The 18,834-nt window shown below is 49.3% G+C and overlaps 1 protein-coding gene and 1 long non-coding RNA gene across 2 annotated transcripts; one reads left to right on the top strand and one right to left on the bottom strand.

The window, feature by feature from the left end:
• The first annotated feature begins 200 nt into the window (after positions 1-200).
• Positions 201-1,233, top strand: LOC120688397. Its single transcript, XR_005681073.1, has 2 exons — positions 201-492; positions 719-1,233. It is a non-coding gene; the product is annotated as an uncharacterized LOC120688397 (long non-coding RNA).
• Positions 1,234-1,492: 259 nt separating this feature from the next.
• On the bottom strand, positions 1,493-3,436 carry LOC120688395 (cation/calcium exchanger 1-like). The gene has a single exon (XM_039970709.1). It carries the CDS (start codon positions 3,182-3,184, stop codon positions 1,520-1,522), a length of 1,665 nt encoding a protein of 554 aa, XP_039826643.1. The 5' UTR covers positions 3,185-3,436; the 3' UTR covers positions 1,493-1,519.
• Positions 3,437-18,834: the final 15,398 nt, after the last annotated feature.

Genomic DNA, 18,834 nt, shown 5'->3' on the forward strand with positions numbered 1-18,834 from the left:
ATTATAAAAAAATTTGTATAGTAAAGTGTAGACCCACGGGTAACCCGTGGGTACCCGCTAACCCGATGGGTTTAGATTTTGGCAAAATTCTAAACCCGTCACGGGTATGAGTTTTTTAATAGGTTCAAATATTTTTCATGGATTTGGGTTTGGGATGGCAAAACCCGATGGGTTTAGAACCGTTGCCATCCCTACGCGCAGCTCGTCCCTATCCTCAAGACCTCAACCAAATCCGAATCTGACCACCCGAAGCCACCACTGTCCTCCGCATCGTAACCCCGACCTCCGCCGCGGCCACCGATGTCCACCACATCGCGACCCCCGCCCTCCGCCGTGAACGCCGATGCCCTCCACACGAACCTGCCCGCCCCCTCTCGAGAGATCTGGGGCAGGTGAAGTCTGCATCGGCCCCAACATCCCTCCCGCGTCGGCCGCAAGCAGGATCCGGCGGCAGCGCCCAGTCGCGTCGGCTGCAAGACGCAGAAGCAAAAGGTGTGTCATGCTGCCTCCCTTCTCATGCACAACGAGATTTGTTTCTAGGGACCAGAGTGGATCTAGTATCTCGATCTGAATATTGTCTCTGATCTAGTGCTATCTAGTGTAGTCGAGTGCTAGAACATGATTGGGAGAAGCGAAATAGCATGGATTTTCAGATCCTATTCAATAACCGCATGTATCATCTCCACAAGATAGCTGAAGGGGCTGAGATTATTTTCAGATCCTATTTGAGGAGGGTGGGGCGGCGGAGGAGGGCGGCGCGGCTTTGGTGGTGGATGGAGGAGGAAGATGGACGAAGGAGGAAGAAGGAGCTTCGATGCCACTGATACGTGGGGCCCGCTGGAGCAAGAAGATGGAGAAGCCAACGGCGTGAGCATGGTCCTCCGTCCCTCTTTTCAATCTCTTCAACCAAATAAAGAATTGGGTTTGACCCAATCTTTTGATATTTTTTCATCCAAACAAAAAAGGGGTTGGAGCAATTTCTAAAACAAGGGATGGACCCAACCCATCCCACCGAGTCCTCCAACCAAACACACGGTTAATGGCTTGGTTGATTGAAGGAAAACATGACGCCAGTACGCGAGACACTAGCACAGTTGCCTTGATTGGCATGATTCAAGAACTTGGGTGGCATGTACAAATGTTTAGAGTTTAGACGACAGAGTTTTGCATTGATACATCTGGATTTGCTACAACACCGTGCTTAAAGGAACCTCGAATGAATCTAGAAGGTTGCCTATAATCCTATATAATATGCTGTAGTGCTCTTCGGCCCAACAAAAAAAAGGTTCTTCTTTCAGTTTTTTTTTCATCTAAACGTTGAAACAATATGGCTCTCAGACACCATAGTACCATACTCGTTCAGTTTTAATTTTCCTGTACAAATTACGAATATACGTGATTTTATCTCAAGGATATTGCACAGTTTCATTTTTCGTTCACCTTTGAATGCCAATAGAGGCTCTGAATCCTACTGAACCTAACATAAACACCATTGCAATGAAATAACGAATCCAATACGTTACCCTTCATTCTTGAGCTGTGAGATATTAATACAGACGAAGCAAAAATATATCGCCAGGAGCCCAAAGCCCAGCGTCCTGTCCACCCTCATCCCTCTCCGGGGCAGCATCACCAGGGCCCACGAAAGTCCAGCAACCACAAAGCCCAGCGTCCGGTAGAGCCCAGGCTCCCTCGGAATCTTCATTGGCTGCGGGTACCCGGCCCAGCACGACAGCAGCATGGATAGGCCCAGGCCCATGAGGACGTTGAACACCGGCCCGCCGTAGCAGCCGGACACGGCCACCTGCGCGCCGCCGGGGCCGCCGCGGGAGGCCACCGCCACGTCCGCGATGAGGTCGCCGAGCGAGTTTCCCCAGGCCAGCACGGTCACCCCCAGCATCGCGGCGTCCACGGACAGGACGGTGCCGGCCGAGACCAGCAGGGAGAGGACCTCGTTGGCGATCACGTACGCCCACGCCACGCTCATGGCGAACCCGCCGGCGAACCACGCGGCGAGGAACCGGGATGGCGGGGCGGAGGGGTCCGTGGTGACGAAGGCGAGGAGGCCCAGTGCGATGCCAGCGAGGCCGCCGAGGAGGACAGAAGGGAACGGGTTCCCCCCAGTGGCACGGTGGCTCCAGAGGATGGACAGGAAGATTGGGGCGAGCGTGGCCGCGGTCACCGCGGTCGGCTTGCTCCACCGCTCCTTGCTCGCGTCCGGGATCGTCAGCCGCCGGGGGAGAGAAAGGGGAAGCGCTAGCGCGTTCATGACGGTCCAGAACGCGCTCCTGTTCCCCCCGGCGCGGCCGTCGTTGTCGCCGGTGTAGTACTGGAGGAGAGGCGCGGTGTCAGAGAGGAGCGAGTCTTGTGCCTCGTGGTCGGTGTAGAACTTGGTCTCTGCGACGCTATGGAGCTCCGAGGAGGCGGCGGCGGCGTGGGCGTGGTCCTCCTCTTCATCCTGGCGTCTCGTCCAGCGGTCGGGGGTGAAGGCGACGGCGAGGACGTAGACGAGGTAGAGCGAGGCGAACACCACGGCGCCCCAGATGTTGACCTCGCCCGCGGCGAGGACGACGGCCACGGCGGCGAGGGCCAGGAGGAGGAAGCCCGCGTCCCGGAAGAAGCTGGTGCGGTCGACGGCGACCCCCTGGCCGCCGACGCGGAGGGAGACAGCGCCGAGCACGGCGGCGGACACAAACATCGCGCCGCCGAGCACGCCGCTGAGCCCGACGGCGGCGGCCCCTCCGCCCCCGGCGGCGAAGGACGCGAGCGCGGAGAGCGCGTCGGGCGCGCCGTTCCCGAGCGAGAGCAGCGTGGCCCCGGCGATGGCCGGCGGCAGACCGAGCAGGCGCGCGAGGCCCTCGAGGCTGGAGCAGAAGTAGACCGCCGCCGTGTCGGCGAGAAGGTAGAAGAGCACGGCGAGCCACGCCGCCATCGCGGCGTAGCCCAGCGCGGGGCGGCGGCTGCCGCCGAGGACGCAGTAGAAGATGTCCAGGTAGTCGACGTACCCGCCGCGTGGGTTGCGGCCAGGATCAGCAGCAGACCCGGCCGCGGGGTACCCGTCGCAGCGCGCCTCGTCGGCCAGCGAGGAGGACGAGATGACATCGGCGCCGCGCGAGAGGCCGGAGGTGGCGAGCAGGAGCGCGACGAGGGCGACGCCGCCGCAGACACGCGGAGGTCTCGCCATGCATGGCTCCCGCGCTCGCCCGCCGCGCCGGGGGAGCTTGCCTTGGAGGATTATGCGAGCTCGCCGTGGTCGTGGCGGCGCAAGAACCCGGGAGCGGGCGGCATGGACCGTGAGGACGATCGATGTGGGTGCGATCTGAAATTCTCTACCCGATGCTGGCTGGACTCGTTTAGCGTATGGAGGAATGCGTCTTTCCTTGTGTGAGTCCAGGCAGACGAGACGACGAGACCGTGCGCGGGTCACGTCCGAGAGGAGCTGTCGTGGGGCCAGTGGGTGAGCCGGAGATGATGGCTACCGCCGCCGCCACGGCAGACGGGTCGCGCGGGCAGCCGGGGAGCGTGATTCAGATCAGTGCTCTCAGGAACACGCAGGACGGCCGAGCGTGACATCAACCAACCAACATGAATGACTTTTGGTCCAGGCACAGCCAGGCGGCAAAGCCTCGTTGCCTTGTCACAGATCTACTAGTTCAGTTTCAGCTGAAACCTGAGACTTTGGCAGAGCTCCGGCTTTTCAGAAAATATCCTCGACTCTAGCTCATTCTCCAGCAGAGCATCATTTCTAGCGGAGCTGAGATGTCTGTGCAAAATATTTGGTGACTCGTCTATAATCTTGATCCACGGAGCAAAGCAGCCACAAAACGGAGACGGATGCAGTGAAGTGGGCTGCCGCTGCCCCACCCCCACCATGGCAGCAGTCACCACCAGGGACCAGACACGGCCGCGTGCGGTGACTCGCCAGACGCCAAGGGCAACCGCAACCTTTTCAATGGGGCACAGCGTGGAATCAATGCCTACACAGTGCTTGTCTCGTTTGTTAACACTTGCAGTTGATGTACAATGTGATCACAACTGATCCTGCACCTGTGTAATGCCTTATGCCTGTCATCCTTCAAGCTCCTCCCGCTAACGCCTACTATTTGTTTGTTGCTCACGCAGTTCCTAATCTCCAAGAATTCTTTATATTTTCTTTTTTAAATTTGTTGTTTGCCAACTCTTTAAATAAGTATGGAAAGGAAAAAAATGTGCATCTCCAATAATTCCCTATTTTTCCTTCCAAACAATCAAAAATTATGGACTAGCCCTGCTCCGGCGATCCCTTCCCCGCCGCGCCAAAACATTCTTCTCCTTCGCCTGCCAGGCGCACCTGCCAACTCCAACAGCAGCCGCAGGATGCCCGCCGCCGTCGCCGTCGCCGTCGCTCGCCGAACACGCCGTCTTTCCACTCGCCGCTGCTCCAGAAAGTCACGGTCCTGTTACATTTTGTGGAGTACTTGCTACTCCCGTTCTTCCAAGAAACCAGCGCCTGCACTTCGCTGGTGAGGTGTCATGCCAAAGTGGACTCCAGGGAGCCACGTGTTGTTGGGTTGCTCCGTGCTCTGCCACAGAACCTGATCTCGCGCCGGAGCTCCAGGTTCCCGGTGTCCAAGATGACCGCCACGGCGGCGGCGCCGTCCGAGCCGCGGGAGAAGCTGACGTTCGCGGCACGGGAAGGAGCGATTGGGGGGAGATTGGGAGGAGCGATGACGTGCTCATTTTTAGGCACACGAGAGGGAGATTTACCGATTCTTAAGAGATGGAGAATTAGTATTGAAAATTATTAGAGAAGGTTTTTTTTCTCTTTTTCCAAAAAATAAGAATGGAAAAGTGAGATTAGGAACTCTTGGAGATGACCGGTAGTCTGCTAATGGTTTGGGTTGAAATGAGTTTAATGGATTGGGTTTTGAACTCTTGGAGATGACCGGTAGCCTGCTAATGGTTTGAGTTGAAATGAGTTTAATGGATTGGGTTTTCATATGAATTGTGTTGGGTGGATTCAAATGCGCTGTATTAGCTAATGGGATGGGGTGGGGTGAGTTCTATGTAAATATGGATTGGAGTGGATTGGGGTGGGCTAAAATAGATTCTTTATGCAAAACAGTATGACTATATATAAATGTCGGTTCTGTAAGAGTCAGACCCTAGAAATAAAATATCGCGTTCACATTATAAAATTTTATCAAAATTGACTGCAATTTGTTGTATATGACTCAGTATGACTAGGAGCTACTCTGTGCAAACCAACGTGGCTAGAATTACACGTGGGTCCCACGTCAAGAGCCGGACTCTAGAAATAAAACCCCGTGTTCACACTATAAAATTTTATCGAAATTGACTGAAATTTGTTTTAGATACATCAGTATGACTATGAGCTACTCTGTGCAAAGTATCGTGGCTAAAATCACATGTGGGTCCCACGTCAAGAGCCGGATCCTAGAAATAAAACCCCGCATTCACACTATAAAATTTTATCAAAATTGACTGAAATTTATTATAGATGACTCAGTATGACTAGGAGCTACTCTGTGCAAAGCTGCGTGGCTAGAATTACACATGGGTCCCATGTCAAGAGCCGGACTCTAGAAATAAAATCTCGCGTTCACACTATAAAATTTTATCGAAATTGACTGAAATTTGTTTTAGATGACTCAGTATGACTAAGAGCTACTCTGTGCAAAGCAGCGTGGCTAGAATTACACGTGACTCCCACGTCAAGAGCCGGACCCTAGAAATAAAACTTCGCATTCACAGTATAAAATTTTATCGAAATAAACCACAATTTGTTGGAGATGACTTAGTATAACTAACAGCTATTCTGTGCAAAACGGTGTGGCAAAATCTACACTATAATGTTTTTTCGAGAAACGGGTTCTTATTGGGTTGTAACCATAGTTTGGCTAATAGTTTATTATATCTTAATCTGAAATGTTTGGGTTAGATTGGTTTGTGGTGGTGGTGGTTTGGAGTGGTGTAGATAATATTAATTTCTCTAATGAAAATGAGCTGATGTGAATTTAGTTTGATTTCCAAACCATTTGCAGGTGAGCGGTGTTAGTTTGCTCCCTTTCTCACCCTGTCTCGCGGGGTCGGGTGACGGCGTGAGCTTGACAGCATCCATCTCCTACCACCACATATTTATTCTTAATAATGATGAAGTAGTGGAAGTACTCTCAGTTGACCGAGAAGGCAGCGCGGCAGCTCAGGATCACCTGCCCGCCGGTCATCATGCTGCTCAGCATTGACACCGAGTGGCCCTGCCACAGCGGCGCCGGCGACTACCCCTGCTGGAGCAGAATTTTGCAGGAATTATACCTGCCGGAATTTTGCTCCTCCTCCTCCTCTCTCTCTGTTTCTCCTGTTGAAAATTAAGTTGGTGATCTTCAAGTACTATACTGCCTGAATTTTGCAGGAATCAATTTCACAAGAATGAAACAACTCGATAATCCCCACATGACATGAATCTAAACGAGGCATCAGAGTAATCGATTGGATCAAATGGCTAAATGAGGTCAGTCTCAGTGAAAGTTTCATGGGCACAGTTGTAGCGCATCTAGGCCGATAGATGCTAATGGTAAGTTTCGGTGATTTATGACAACCGTATGTGACTAACGTGTGTTTTAAAGGAAAGCTCATTAACTGGATTAGTCTCATATGAAATATGAAAGGAGACCCCTCATTCGAAACAATCATGCATACCAAGGACTCAATTTCAAAGATAAAGGACCTTTCTAGTCTCAAGTGTCATAAGGAGATGAAGGACATTTGATTTAGTTAGGTTTTATAGTTTCTAGTTCTTGATCGTACTATTAAGAGGGGTTCATGAGTTAGTAGCTTGATCAAACTTGAGTTGGCCTTAGAAATCTTGCACACTCACTCAAAAACAGCAAAAGATGGTCAATAGAAGTCAACACAACTCTTGGAAGAAGCAACAATCAAAGTCACATTCGAATCCAAGTCAAAACAGCTGCAAACAAAGAAAATCAGCAGCACCGGTTGAACCGGTGCCCAAGCATCGGAGCATCCGATGCATGGCGGAAGGACCGATACCCTGTCGGTCTATCTTCTCTGGATGAAGGCAGAAATCAAGTTAAGCACCGGTTGAACCGATGGCTGAAAAGATAAGCACCGGTGCAATGAAAGTCCTTTGTTCCAGAGAGCATGTTTTGATGGATTTCAACCTCTCTTCAGCACCGGTTGAACCGACGCTCCGAAATCAAAGCACCGGTGCAATGAAAGTCGTTTGTTCCAGAGAGCATGTTTGATGGACTCCAACTTCTCTTCAGCACCGGTTGAACCGACGGTTCAGAAACAAAGCACCGGTGCATTGGATGTACTTTGTTCCAGAACGCTTGTTTGAGTTGATCAGCGAACCTCTTCAGCACCGGTTGAACCGATGCCCCTACGGAGCATGCACCGGTGCAATGACGCAAGCGTGGATATTGTGTCAGAACTCCAACGGCTACTTCTTTGACACAGAGAGACCGGTTGAACCGATGCCCATATTTTCTATACCGTCGGTTCTTCCGGTGGTCACGGTTTTTCTGCAGAAAACTTCCAACGGCTATGTGACCTCCTCCACTCTATATAAGGGTACCCCCTGGTTCATTTCAGTTGCCTTTGACACCTTGAAAACCTGAGGCCACCCTTGAGAAGAAGAGATAGAGCTTTGAGCAAAAGAGAGAAGATCTAGTGCTTAGTTTGTGCTTCAACCTTGAAGAACTCATCCATTGCAAGTGTAGCAAGTGTGCTTGAGCTAGGGCCAACTGAGTGTAGGTCAAGTGAAGGCTTAGGAACTTGTTACTCTTGGTGTTTGGCAGCACCTAGACGATCTTGGTGATCGAAGTGTTTCTCGCGGAGCTTGCCAAGGATTGTGGGAGCCCGGAGAAGAAGATTGTACGTGGCTTGAGCTCCACCACGCCGGGATGGTGAACGGAGACTCTTAGTGAGCGCCCAAGTCTCGGTGACATGGGAGGTGACAAGACTCTTAGTGAGTGTCACAACGTGGATTAGGGGTGTGTGCCAACACATCGACACCACGGGAAAAATCCGGTTGTCTCTTGCACTCTCTTTCTTTCAAGCACTTACTTTCATGCATTCTTTCATGTGCTTGACCTTAGAGATCATAGCTTAGCTCTACCTTGCTTAGTTTCATATCTTTGTTAGCTTGTGTAGTTTGCTTTGTTTAGCCGGTTGGTGAATTGAGCCTTACTAGCATTGCATAGGTTAAGTTTGTTTTATCTTTCTTAGAAATTTGAAAAAGGCCCAATTCACCCCCCTCTTGGTCCATCGATCCTTACAATTGGTATCAGAGCCACGTTGCTCATTTGGATCATTAGGCTTCACCGCCTAGAGCTATGGCCAAGATGGGAGGTTCGCCGCCTCACTTCGAGGGCAAGAACTTTGCTTATTGGAAAGTTCGCATGGCCGCATACCTTGATGCGATTGCCCCCGAAGTGTGGTTGGCTACTAAGACCGGATTCACCGGAACTCCCACCACCGAACAATTAAAATGGAATGCCAAGGCTAGAAATGCAATTTTCGAAGCCATTAGTGAGGAAGTCTTTGCTAGAGTTAATGGCATGGACTTAGCAAGTGATATATGGAAAGAGCTAATTGAAATTCATGAAGGCTCCACAAAAGTCCGTGAACAAAAATATCACTTGTTTAGAGCAAAATATGATTCTTTTAAAATGCTTGCTCATGAAAATTGCAATGATATGTATTCCCGCTTGAATGTCATTGTCAAGGACATTAATGCTCTTGAAGTTTCCAAAATTGACAGTGGCTCCATCAACCGCAAGATTCTCATGCTCCTTCCGAAGCCCAAGTACAACATTATCAATGATATGCTTCAAAAGGAGAATCTTGATACAATGGAAGTAGGAGAGCTTGTGGGCGAAATTCGCGCTCATGAAATGAGTATCCTTGGTATGACCGAAGAGCCAACAACAAGCAAATCAATTGCTCTCAAAACCAAGGCCAACAAGCACCGCAAGCTCAAGATGATCAAGCAAGAATCTAGCTCAAGCAATGAAGAAGAAGATCATCATGAAAGCTGATCCGATAATGAAGAAGATGTGGAACTTGCTCTCATGATGAGAAAGTTCACACGCTTGAGCGACAAGATAAAAAAGAAGGGTTACAACTTTGACCCCAAAAGAAGAATGTTCCGGTATAGGGAAGATGTCAAGTACAAAACATGCTACAATTGTGGGGAAAAAGGACACATCTCTCCCGATTGCCCCAAGCCGGACAAGAGAAAGAAGGATAACAAAGGCAAACATCACCATGATTCAAGCGATGATAAAGAAGATGAGAAGAAAAACAAGAACAAGAAGCTTGAGAAGAAGAAGAGCCATGACAAAAAGACCAAGCTCTTCCCAAAGAAAAGGGGCAACACCAAGAGAAGCTTCTTGGTGGAAAAGCAAGAGTGGGTGACCGATGTCTCATCAAGCGAAGAATCAAGTGATGAAAAAGACATAGTCACCATCGCCCTCACAAATGAAGAACCATCACTACCTCCACCTTCAATGTGCCTCATGGCCAAAGGTAACTCTAAGGTATGTGAGAGTGAAAATGATAGTGATGATGAGCTTGACCCTAATGAGTTTGCTAACCTCATTAATGAGTATACATCCGTCATCAAGAGGGAAAAGGGCAAAGTCAAGGTTCTTGAGAGCACTCGTGCCAAGTTAGAGCTTGCCCACTCCGATTTGCTTGGCAAGTACAATGACTTGCTCAAAAAGCACAATGAGTCACTTGTACTTGCTAAGCAAGTTGAAGAGAGCCACAAAAAGCTTAAACAAGAGCATAGGGAGTTGGCTCACAAGTATCAAGAACTTGAATTTGCCTATGAAGCAATTGACCCAAGTCTTGAGAACTTTGCTCATGAAACTATTGAGAAGGTCAATGCTTCTACTTCATGTGATGACCTACTCATTAATGCAAATGCTACTAATGCTTTGCCCGAGCTTGCACCTTCTAGGGAAAAGGAATTGATGGATCAAGTTGCAAGCCTCAAGAGTAGTGTGGAGAAGCTCTCAAGAGGAGAATACATCCACAAGGAGATTCTCTTCAACAATGCCCGTGACTATGGCAAGAGAGGTCTTGGTTCATTTCCGGAGCCAAACATAGCTACTACTCCTTCTCCGGAGATCAAGATTAGCTTCATCAAGGAAGTTGGATCATATTGCCAACATTACCAAGTCACCGGGCACCACACTAGGGAGTGCACTTTACCATCACGTCCTCTTCCAAAATTACACAAGAATTACTCTTCAATGTTTGAAAATAACCATTTTCTCTTGAGTAAAGTGAAGGGCAAGGTGAAGGCCAAATTCATTGGCAAACTCACTAAGGAGTCAAAGAAGAAGCTTCCCAAGCAACTTTGGGTCCCAAAAGCTCTTGTCACACATGTGCAAGGCCCAAAGCTTGTTTGGGTTCCCAAAACTCAAAAGTGAATTCTCATGTGTGTAGGTGAACTACAAAGCCGGTGGAAAACATTGGGTACTTGATAGCGGTTGCTCTCAACACATGACCGGCAATGATAGCATGTTCACCTCTCTTGAAGACCCCGGCGATCATGAACATGTCACCTATGGTGATAACTCAAGGGGGAAAGTCTTAGGTTTGGGTAGAATAGCTATCTCTAAAGATTTATCTATTTCAAATGTTTTGTTTGTAGAAGCACTTAGTTTTAATCTCATTTCTATTGCTCAATTATGTGATCTTGGACTAACGTGTACCTTTGACAAGAATGGTGTTGTAGTAACTCTTGAAGAAAACAAGTCAATGGTATTCATGGGGTTTAGGCTTGGCAACATCTATTTAGTGGACTTCTCTTCAAAGCAAACAAGCACCATGACATGCCTCTTCACCAAGTCTTCTCTTGGGTGGCTTTGGCATAGAAGAATTGCTCATATTGGCATGAGTAACCTCAAGAAAGCCCACAAGAGAGGGATGATCACCGGCTTGAAGGATGTCACGTTTGACAAGAACAAGCTATGTAAAGCATGTCAAGCCGGGAAGCAAGTCGCAACACATCATCCCATCAAGACGATGTTGTCTACCTCCAAGCCGCTCGAGCTACTACACATGGATCTCTTTGGTCCAACTACATACAAGAGTATTGGTGGTAACCTCTATTGCCTAGTAATCGTTGATGATTTTTCACGTTACACTTGGGTTATGTTTCTAGGTGATAAGGGTGAAACTCCGGAACTCTTCAAGACATTTGCAAGAAGAGCTCAAAGGGAGTACAACTCCCCAATTGTGAAGATCCGGAGTGACAACGGCACCGAGTTCAAAAATATGAAGATTGAAGAATGGTGCGATGAAGAGGGCATCAAGCATGAGTTTTCCGCCACCTACACGCCTCAACAAAATGGAGTGGTGGAAAGAAAGAACAAGACACTCATCACCTTAGCAAGAGCAATGTTGGATGCTTATGGCACGTCCGAGAAGTCTTGGGCGGAAGCAATCAACACGGCGTGTCATGCATCCAACCGAGTGTATCCCCACCGACTCCTCAAGAAAACTCCATATGAGCTCATCACCGGGAAGAAACCAAATATATCCTACTTTCGAGTCTTTGGTTGCAAATGCTTCATCTATAAGAAGAAAAGGCTCGGTAAGTTTGAAAGTAGATGTGATGAAGGTTTCTTTCTTGGTTATGCATCAAACTCCAAAGCATATAGAGTATTCAATCAAACCTCCGGGTTAGTTGAAGAAACATGTGATGTGGAGTTTGATGAATCTAATGGCTCCCAAGAGGAGGTTGTTGGCTATGAAAATGTAGGTGATGAAGAGATTGATGAAGCTTTGAAGAATATGTTCATTGGGGATATCAAGCCGGAAGAGCAGCATAAAGGCAATGATCAAGGGGGAGGACCTTCCTCATCTACACCAAGCACCTCCACGGCACCCCAAGTAGATGAAGATCAAGAAAAAGATGATCCACTACCTCAAGAAGATGTACCAACACCAACAACCCAAGTCCAAGAACAAGAAGAGCAAAGTGTTCCACAACAAGCACAAGTCACACAAGATCCACCCCAACAAGCATCCACGCAAATACCGCTAGTGAAGCATGGTCGCATCTCCAAGGATCATCCAATTGGTCAAATCATTGGTAGTCCTTCAAAGGGAGTAAGAACTCGCTCTAAGCATGCTTCATTTTGTGAACATCACTCGTTTGTTTCTTGTATTGAACCCACTAGCATAGAGGAAGCGCTTGAGGACTCGGATTGGGTGATGGCCATGCAAGAAGAATTGAACAACTTCACCCGCAATGAAGTTTGGGTCCTCGAAGCTCCTCCGAAAGACAAGAACATCATCGGCACCAAGTGGGTCTTTCGAAACAAGCAAGATGAACATGGGGTGGTGATACACAACAAAGCAAGACTTGTGGCAAAAGGGTTTTCTCAAGTCGAAGGTTTGGATTTTGGTGAAACCTTTGCTCCGGTCGCAAGACTTGAAGCTATCCGTATCCTTCTTGCTTACTCTTCACATCATAACATTAAGTTGTATCAAATGGATGTGAAAAGTGCATTCTTAAATGGCGTTATTAACGAACTTGTTTATGTTGAGCAACCTCCCGGGTTTGAAGATCCGAGGAATCCTAACCATGTTTATAGGTTGCACAAGGCACTCTATGGGCTCAAACAAGCTCCAAGGGCTTGGTATGAGAGGCTTCGTGACTTCCTAATCATGCAAGGCTTCAAGATCGGGAGAGTGGAAACCACGTTGTTCACAAAAGACGTCAACGGGGATCTTTTCATTTGTCAAATTTATGTTGACGATATTATTTTTGGCTCAACTAATGATTTACTAAGCCATGAGTTTGCTACCATGATGTCTAGGGAATTCGAGATGTCCATGATTGGCGAATTGACCTTCTTCCTTGGTTTTCAAGTCAAACAAATGAAGGAAGGGACATTCATCCATCAAGAAAAGTATACTAAAGATATCTTGAAGAAGTTCAAGATGGATGAGTGCAAGCCAATCAAGACACCCATGGCAACCAATGGGCATCTCGACTTGGATGTGGACGGTAAACCGGTTGATCAATCCCTCTATCGTTCTATGATAGGGTCTTTGCTTTACCTTACCGCATCTAGGCCCGATATAATGTTTAGTGTGTGCTTGTGTGCCCGCTTTCAAGCTAACCCAAAGGAGTCACACCTTTCGGCTGTGAATAGGATCCTTCGGTATCTCAAGCACACCCCTAGCATAGGCTTGTGGTACCCCAAAGGCGCTAGTTTAGATCTCTTGGGATACTCGGATTCGGATTTTGCCGGAAGCCGTGTGGATCGCAAGAGTACCTCCGGGGGTTGCCACTTGCTTGGGCGTTCTCTAGTTTCTTGGTCGAGTAAGAAGCAAAATTCCGTGGCTTTGTCCACCGCGGAAGCGGAATATATAGCGGCCGGTGCATGTTGTGCCCAAATCCTATATATGAAGCAAACCCTTTTGGACTTTGGTGTGAAACTAGATAGGATCCCGCTCCTTTGTGATAATGAAAGTGCCGTAAAAATTGCCAAAAATCCGGTTCAACACTCTCGCACAAAGCACATTGATATTCGCCATCACTTCTTGCGTGATCACGAAGCCAAAGGAGATATATCTCTTCAAGGGGTGAGATCCGAGGAGCAATTGGCGGATATTTTCACAAAACCTTTAGACGAGAGTACTTTTGTTAGGCTAAGGAGTGAGCTTAACGTTCTAGATGCTTCTAACGTCATATAATTGCCTTGTCATATAGATGCATTTCATATGTACATGTGCTAGGGGCTTGTCTAACCTTGTTAAGATAGTGATGAACATGGGTCTTGCATGAGCCGGTGGTCTTGGTTTCGCTCATGGCATGAAGAATGGTTCATCATGAAGAAGCTTAACGAGGGTTCAAACTTGACAAGATAGATTTTTTTTGCAATGCATGTGCTTGTCATATAGAATGCATCCATGTTTAATTTCACGCTTTGCATTGGCATTGCATCACGTTAGTAGCATCACAAGGGAGCAAATCACACTTCGAGAAAGATATTCATGCAAAATATGATATATCATCTCCACAAGAGTGATTAGATCAATGTTGTGCTTTCATGCCTTTTGAGTCACGTCCTATCGAACTTAAAGTTTAAATCTCTAAGTTCATAGGCAAAGTGGCTCATACATTTGGTTTTTGTGTTTAAACCTCGCTTGGATCTTAATTTGCCTAAGTTAATATAAAAGCTTGCGAGCATTTAGTTTGAGTGTTTGAGGGGTGAGGTTGTCTCTCGAAAATGATCCAAAACTGAGTGTTTATGGCTTTGGCTTTGAGTTTTTGGATCAGAAGTAGAGTTTGTAGTTCAGCAGAAAATTTCTTTAACCACCGGTTAAACCGACGCCTTGTTTTTCATCTCATCGGTTCAACCGGTGCTTAAGTCTTCGTGGCACGGTTTCTGCATTGCCTCTGGAACAACCTCCTACCTTTACACCGATGGCCACCGGTGCTTCCGATGTATGGCGGATGAACCGACGCTTCAGCATCGGTTCAACCGGTGTTACTGCGTGGAGTAAATGGCTCTTGCATATCCTCTGGACCTTACTCCTGCAGATACACCGACGCCCGTCGAATGTTCCGGTGCCTCAGTGGCGGATCTTCCGGTGCCCTTCTGACCACGTTTCAATCTCGTTCAGATCTGGTCAAACTTACACCGGTGATTACACCGACGTACTTTTCTCCATACCATCGGACCTTCCGGTGCTTAGGGTTGGCGGGCCCGCCGGTTATGTTTTCACTTAATCCTTCCGCGGGCCCACGCGTCAGTCTCAGTCACTGTTTCTCTTCCTCCTCGCGAAACTGCCGCCTTGCACCCCGCGCCCGTACGCCGCTCCGCCGCCGCCACTCCTGCGCCGCCCCTCTGCTGCCGCACGCGCGCCGCTCCTGCACCGCTTCGCCGCCGCGCCACAAACCTCGCGCCCGTTCACCGCCTCTCGCGCGCGCCCGAGCCACGTTCGCGCCGTCCTGCTCCGCGCCTGCGCCGCCTGTGCGCCGCTGACCACGCGTCGCCGCCATCCAAGTCCAGCGCCGCCGCCTGTAAAGCCAGCACGCCTTCTCCGCGCGCCGTGCATCCTCCTCTGAATCTCCTCACGCGCAGGGAACCGAGCTCCCGTGCCCCTCCCACCTTGTGCTCATCTGCACTCAAGGTGTTCGACAGTTTGTCTCTAAGACAACTTGTGTCGTTTTTGTCGGTTTTTCCTCATTTGATCTATCAGGGTATGATCTTAACCTCCTCGTCATGTGTTGTGTCTCTGTTTCACTTCAGTTACACACATGCTCACATATATTACTTACCTTGCACAAATCACACTCTTGCTCAAACACTTCAAGATCTTTATTAGTGTGTTCTTTCCGAGGATATCCACTAGAATTCTTGTTTTAGGCTCATATCCCATCATACTACTTCTATGACAGATGGCAGGAGACAAGAAAGGCAAGAGCAAGATGGTTGTGCAGAAAAAGAAGAAGCGCACCCGTGAGGACCGCGAGCGAGAGCAGGCCGAGGCAGTGGCAGACGCAGCTGACAGGCAGGGCTCACTCAGGATCAGAGAGCCTCAGGCTCAGGGGGAGCCACAGCAGCAGTTACGTCGCTCAGGACGTACTCAGACAGCTCAGGCCACACCTGAGTCCCGCTCACGTCCACGGACTCGAGGTGGTGGCATTCAGAGGGGAGCAGGCCATGCACAGCAGCAGCAGCACACCGGCAGTGACACTCAGATAGGAGGTCAGGACAGTGGTGAGGAGCTGCCCGAGGTTGAGTTGTTTGATCTCAGGGGCATACCAGGACCTAGGGTCAAGAGATTGCGTTATGTGACCCCAGAGCAGTGGTTTCCCGAGCAGAGGGATGTCGGAGTTGATCGTCGTTTTTACACTCTGCTTCAGGAGTCTTTTTACCACACCTACTGCCAGTTGGACATCAAGATTAGTGAGCACAAGATGCTTCACTGGGTAGCTATGCGTGTAGCAGCAGGTGGGACTCCAGTGCTTCCTCTCTTTGAGAGATATGTTGGATTGCCTGCTCTACTCAGTGAGAGGTCCAAGTACATTCGAGAGTGGGTTCGAGTTTTCCACGCCACTCTGTTTATTGAGGAGGACCGGCAGTTTATAGACTTCATGTTCCAGGAAAGGCACTATCGCTTGACCCGAGCACGACTGGCTACCTATCTTGGAGTTCAGATTGCCGAGGAGCCACACTTCATACACTATCAGGCTTATGGCAGCACGGTACCTCCTCGACGTCCTCACGAGTCTCACGTTCCATCTGATGAGGAGATCAGTGTTCTGTTTCAGCAGCCTTTCCTGCCTGGCACACCGAGGACTCCGGACAGGCTGACTCCCATGGCACACTCTATCCATCTAGCCTTGAGGAAGAGCTTGTTGTTTCGGATTGGATACAATGAGGGGATCACAGCTCTGCAGCAGTGGCTTCTACTTTATATCATGACAGGTCGTGACTTTGACCTAGTCGACTTCTTTATCTGCGAGCTAGAGGATGTGATTCTGGATGGGATGACAGTTCACCGTCGTCATCCGTTTGCTCATTGGATCTGTTGGATTCTGGCTCAGCTAAGTCAGAATGAGCATATGGATGAGCTGGAGCACTCGAGGACACACTTCAGTTTTTACTCACCAGCTACTCCTCGAGACGGTCGTCGTGGCTCGAGAGGCCAGCGCCGAGCACAGCGGGTTCTGGATGAGCGTTTCTTGGCTGAGGGCAGAGTTGCAGATGATCCGACAGCAGCCGAGGACGCTTCACTAGCAGCTGCAGAGGCTCAGCTCCCACACTACCTGATCACTGACTCAGAGGACTCGGAGGATGACGAGGACTTCATTCCCACTGTTACCGTCCCTCGAGGAGCTCATGATGATGAGGCAGGATCTTCTGGTGCAGCACGAGCCCCCGCTCCTTCAGTCTCCACCGCTCAGGTCACTCAGCCCGATGCACTCGCTGCTATTCTTACTCGGCTCTCAGATCAGCAGGACAGATTTGCAGCAGCTCAGCTGAGCATGCAGGCCGAGCAGGCTCGCCAGCAGGAGGCCCAGACTCTAGTGCTTGAGGGGATTCGGCAGCAGCAGGAGGCCATGAGGTTACAGCTTCAGCAGCAGTCCCAGATCCAGCAGCAGATGTTTACCTTCTTCTCGGGATGCTTCGGTCAGCTGTACCGACACACTGGACTGCCTGAGCCTCAGCTCCCTACACCCCAGCAGTTCCAGTTCGACCCCACTGCTCCTCCTCCACCTGCTGGCGGATTCATACAGACACCCTTGTCATCTTTCCCGGTGTCACCACTTCTACCGACCGGGTTGTTTGCCAGTCCTGTTCCTACTGCTGCCCCGGCTCCTGCTCCACAGCCTAGTGTCTGGACAGCCGAGCAGCGTGCAGAGTTTCATAGACAGCAGCAGATCCTACACCAGCTCCAGCACCCCTCGGCTCAGTCACTCATGTTTGATTCTCCTTCTCAGCCTGAGGTGATCCGTCCATCCGTCGTGCGCATCACTCAGCCAGACCTGACTCCCGTCACGTCTGCTCCTCCGACGGACTCCACAATCGTCGCCGCGCCAGCTTCTACCGCTACTCCAGCTACTTTTGCTGCTCCGACGACTCCGGTCGAGCAGAAGTCTTCTTCGGTCGACGACGACTGGACGGACGACGACGCCGACGACTCCGCCGCTCAGTTCTCCACCGGACCCAGCCGGAAGACCCCGCCTTCTCCAGCTCAGGATTAGTTTGCCTTCCTTTTTGGTGTTTTGTTGCCAAAGGGAGAGATAGATAGGGAGAGTAGAGATAGGGGGAGCTTTGGTGGTTTGTGGCGTGATTGGATCTTCATGGTTTTTGTGTATGGACATGTTTTTTGGATATTGTGTTTGCTCTGTGTTGACTTGTCCCTACATGTGCTTTATTTCAAGTAATGCTTGCTTGTTTATCGCTTTCTTTTTCTTATTGTATGTATCTCTACATTGTGTTGTCATCAATCACAAAAAGGGGGAGATTGTAGCGCATCTAGGCCGATAGATGCTAATGGTAAGTTTCGGTGATTTATGACAACCGTATGTGACTAACGTGTGTTTTAAAGGAAAGCTCATTAACTGGATTAGTCTCATATGAAATATGAAAGGAGACCCCTCATTCGAAACAATCATGCATACCAAGGACTCAATTTCAAAGATAAAGGACCTTTCTAGTCTCAAGTGTCATAAGGAGATGAAGGACATTTGATTTAGTTAGGTTTTATAGTTTCTAGTTCTTGATCGTACTATTAAGAGGGGTTCATGAGTTAGTAGCTTGATCAAACTTGAGTTGGCCTTAGAAATCTTGCACACTCACTCAAAAACAGCAAAAGATGGTCAATAGAAGTCAACACAACTCTTGGAAGAAGCAACAATCAAAGTCACATTCGAATCCAAGTCAAAACAGCTGCAAACAAAGAAAATCAGCAGCACCGGTTGAACCGGTGCCCAAGCATCGGAGCATCCGATGCATGGCGGAAGGACCGATACCCTGTCGGTCTATCTTCTCTGGATGAAGGCAGAAATCAAGTTAAGCACCGGTTGAACCGATGGCTGAAAAGATAAGCACCGGTGCAATGAAAGTCCTTTGTTCCAGAGAGCATGTTTTGATGGATTTCAACCTCTCTTCAGCACCGGTTGAACCGACGCTCCGAAATCAAAGCACCGGTGCAATGAAAGTCGTTTGTTCCAGAGAGCATGTTTGATGGACTCCAACTTCTCTTCAGCACCGGTTGAACCGACGGTTTAGAAACAAAGCACCGGTGCATTGGATGTACTTTGTT

Source organism: Panicum virgatum, chromosome 9N, assembly GCF_016808335.1.
Source record: "Panicum virgatum strain AP13 chromosome 9N, P.virgatum_v5, whole genome shotgun sequence".
Classification (NCBI taxonomy): Eukaryota; Viridiplantae; Streptophyta; class Magnoliopsida; order Poales; family Poaceae; genus Panicum; species Panicum virgatum.

Bases quoted from the DNA above. Each gene is read 5' to 3' on its own strand.
- LOC120688395 (XM_039970709.1), bottom strand. From the start codon at position 3,184: ATGGCGAGACCTCCGCGTGTCTGCGGCGGCGTCGCCCTCGTCGCGCTC.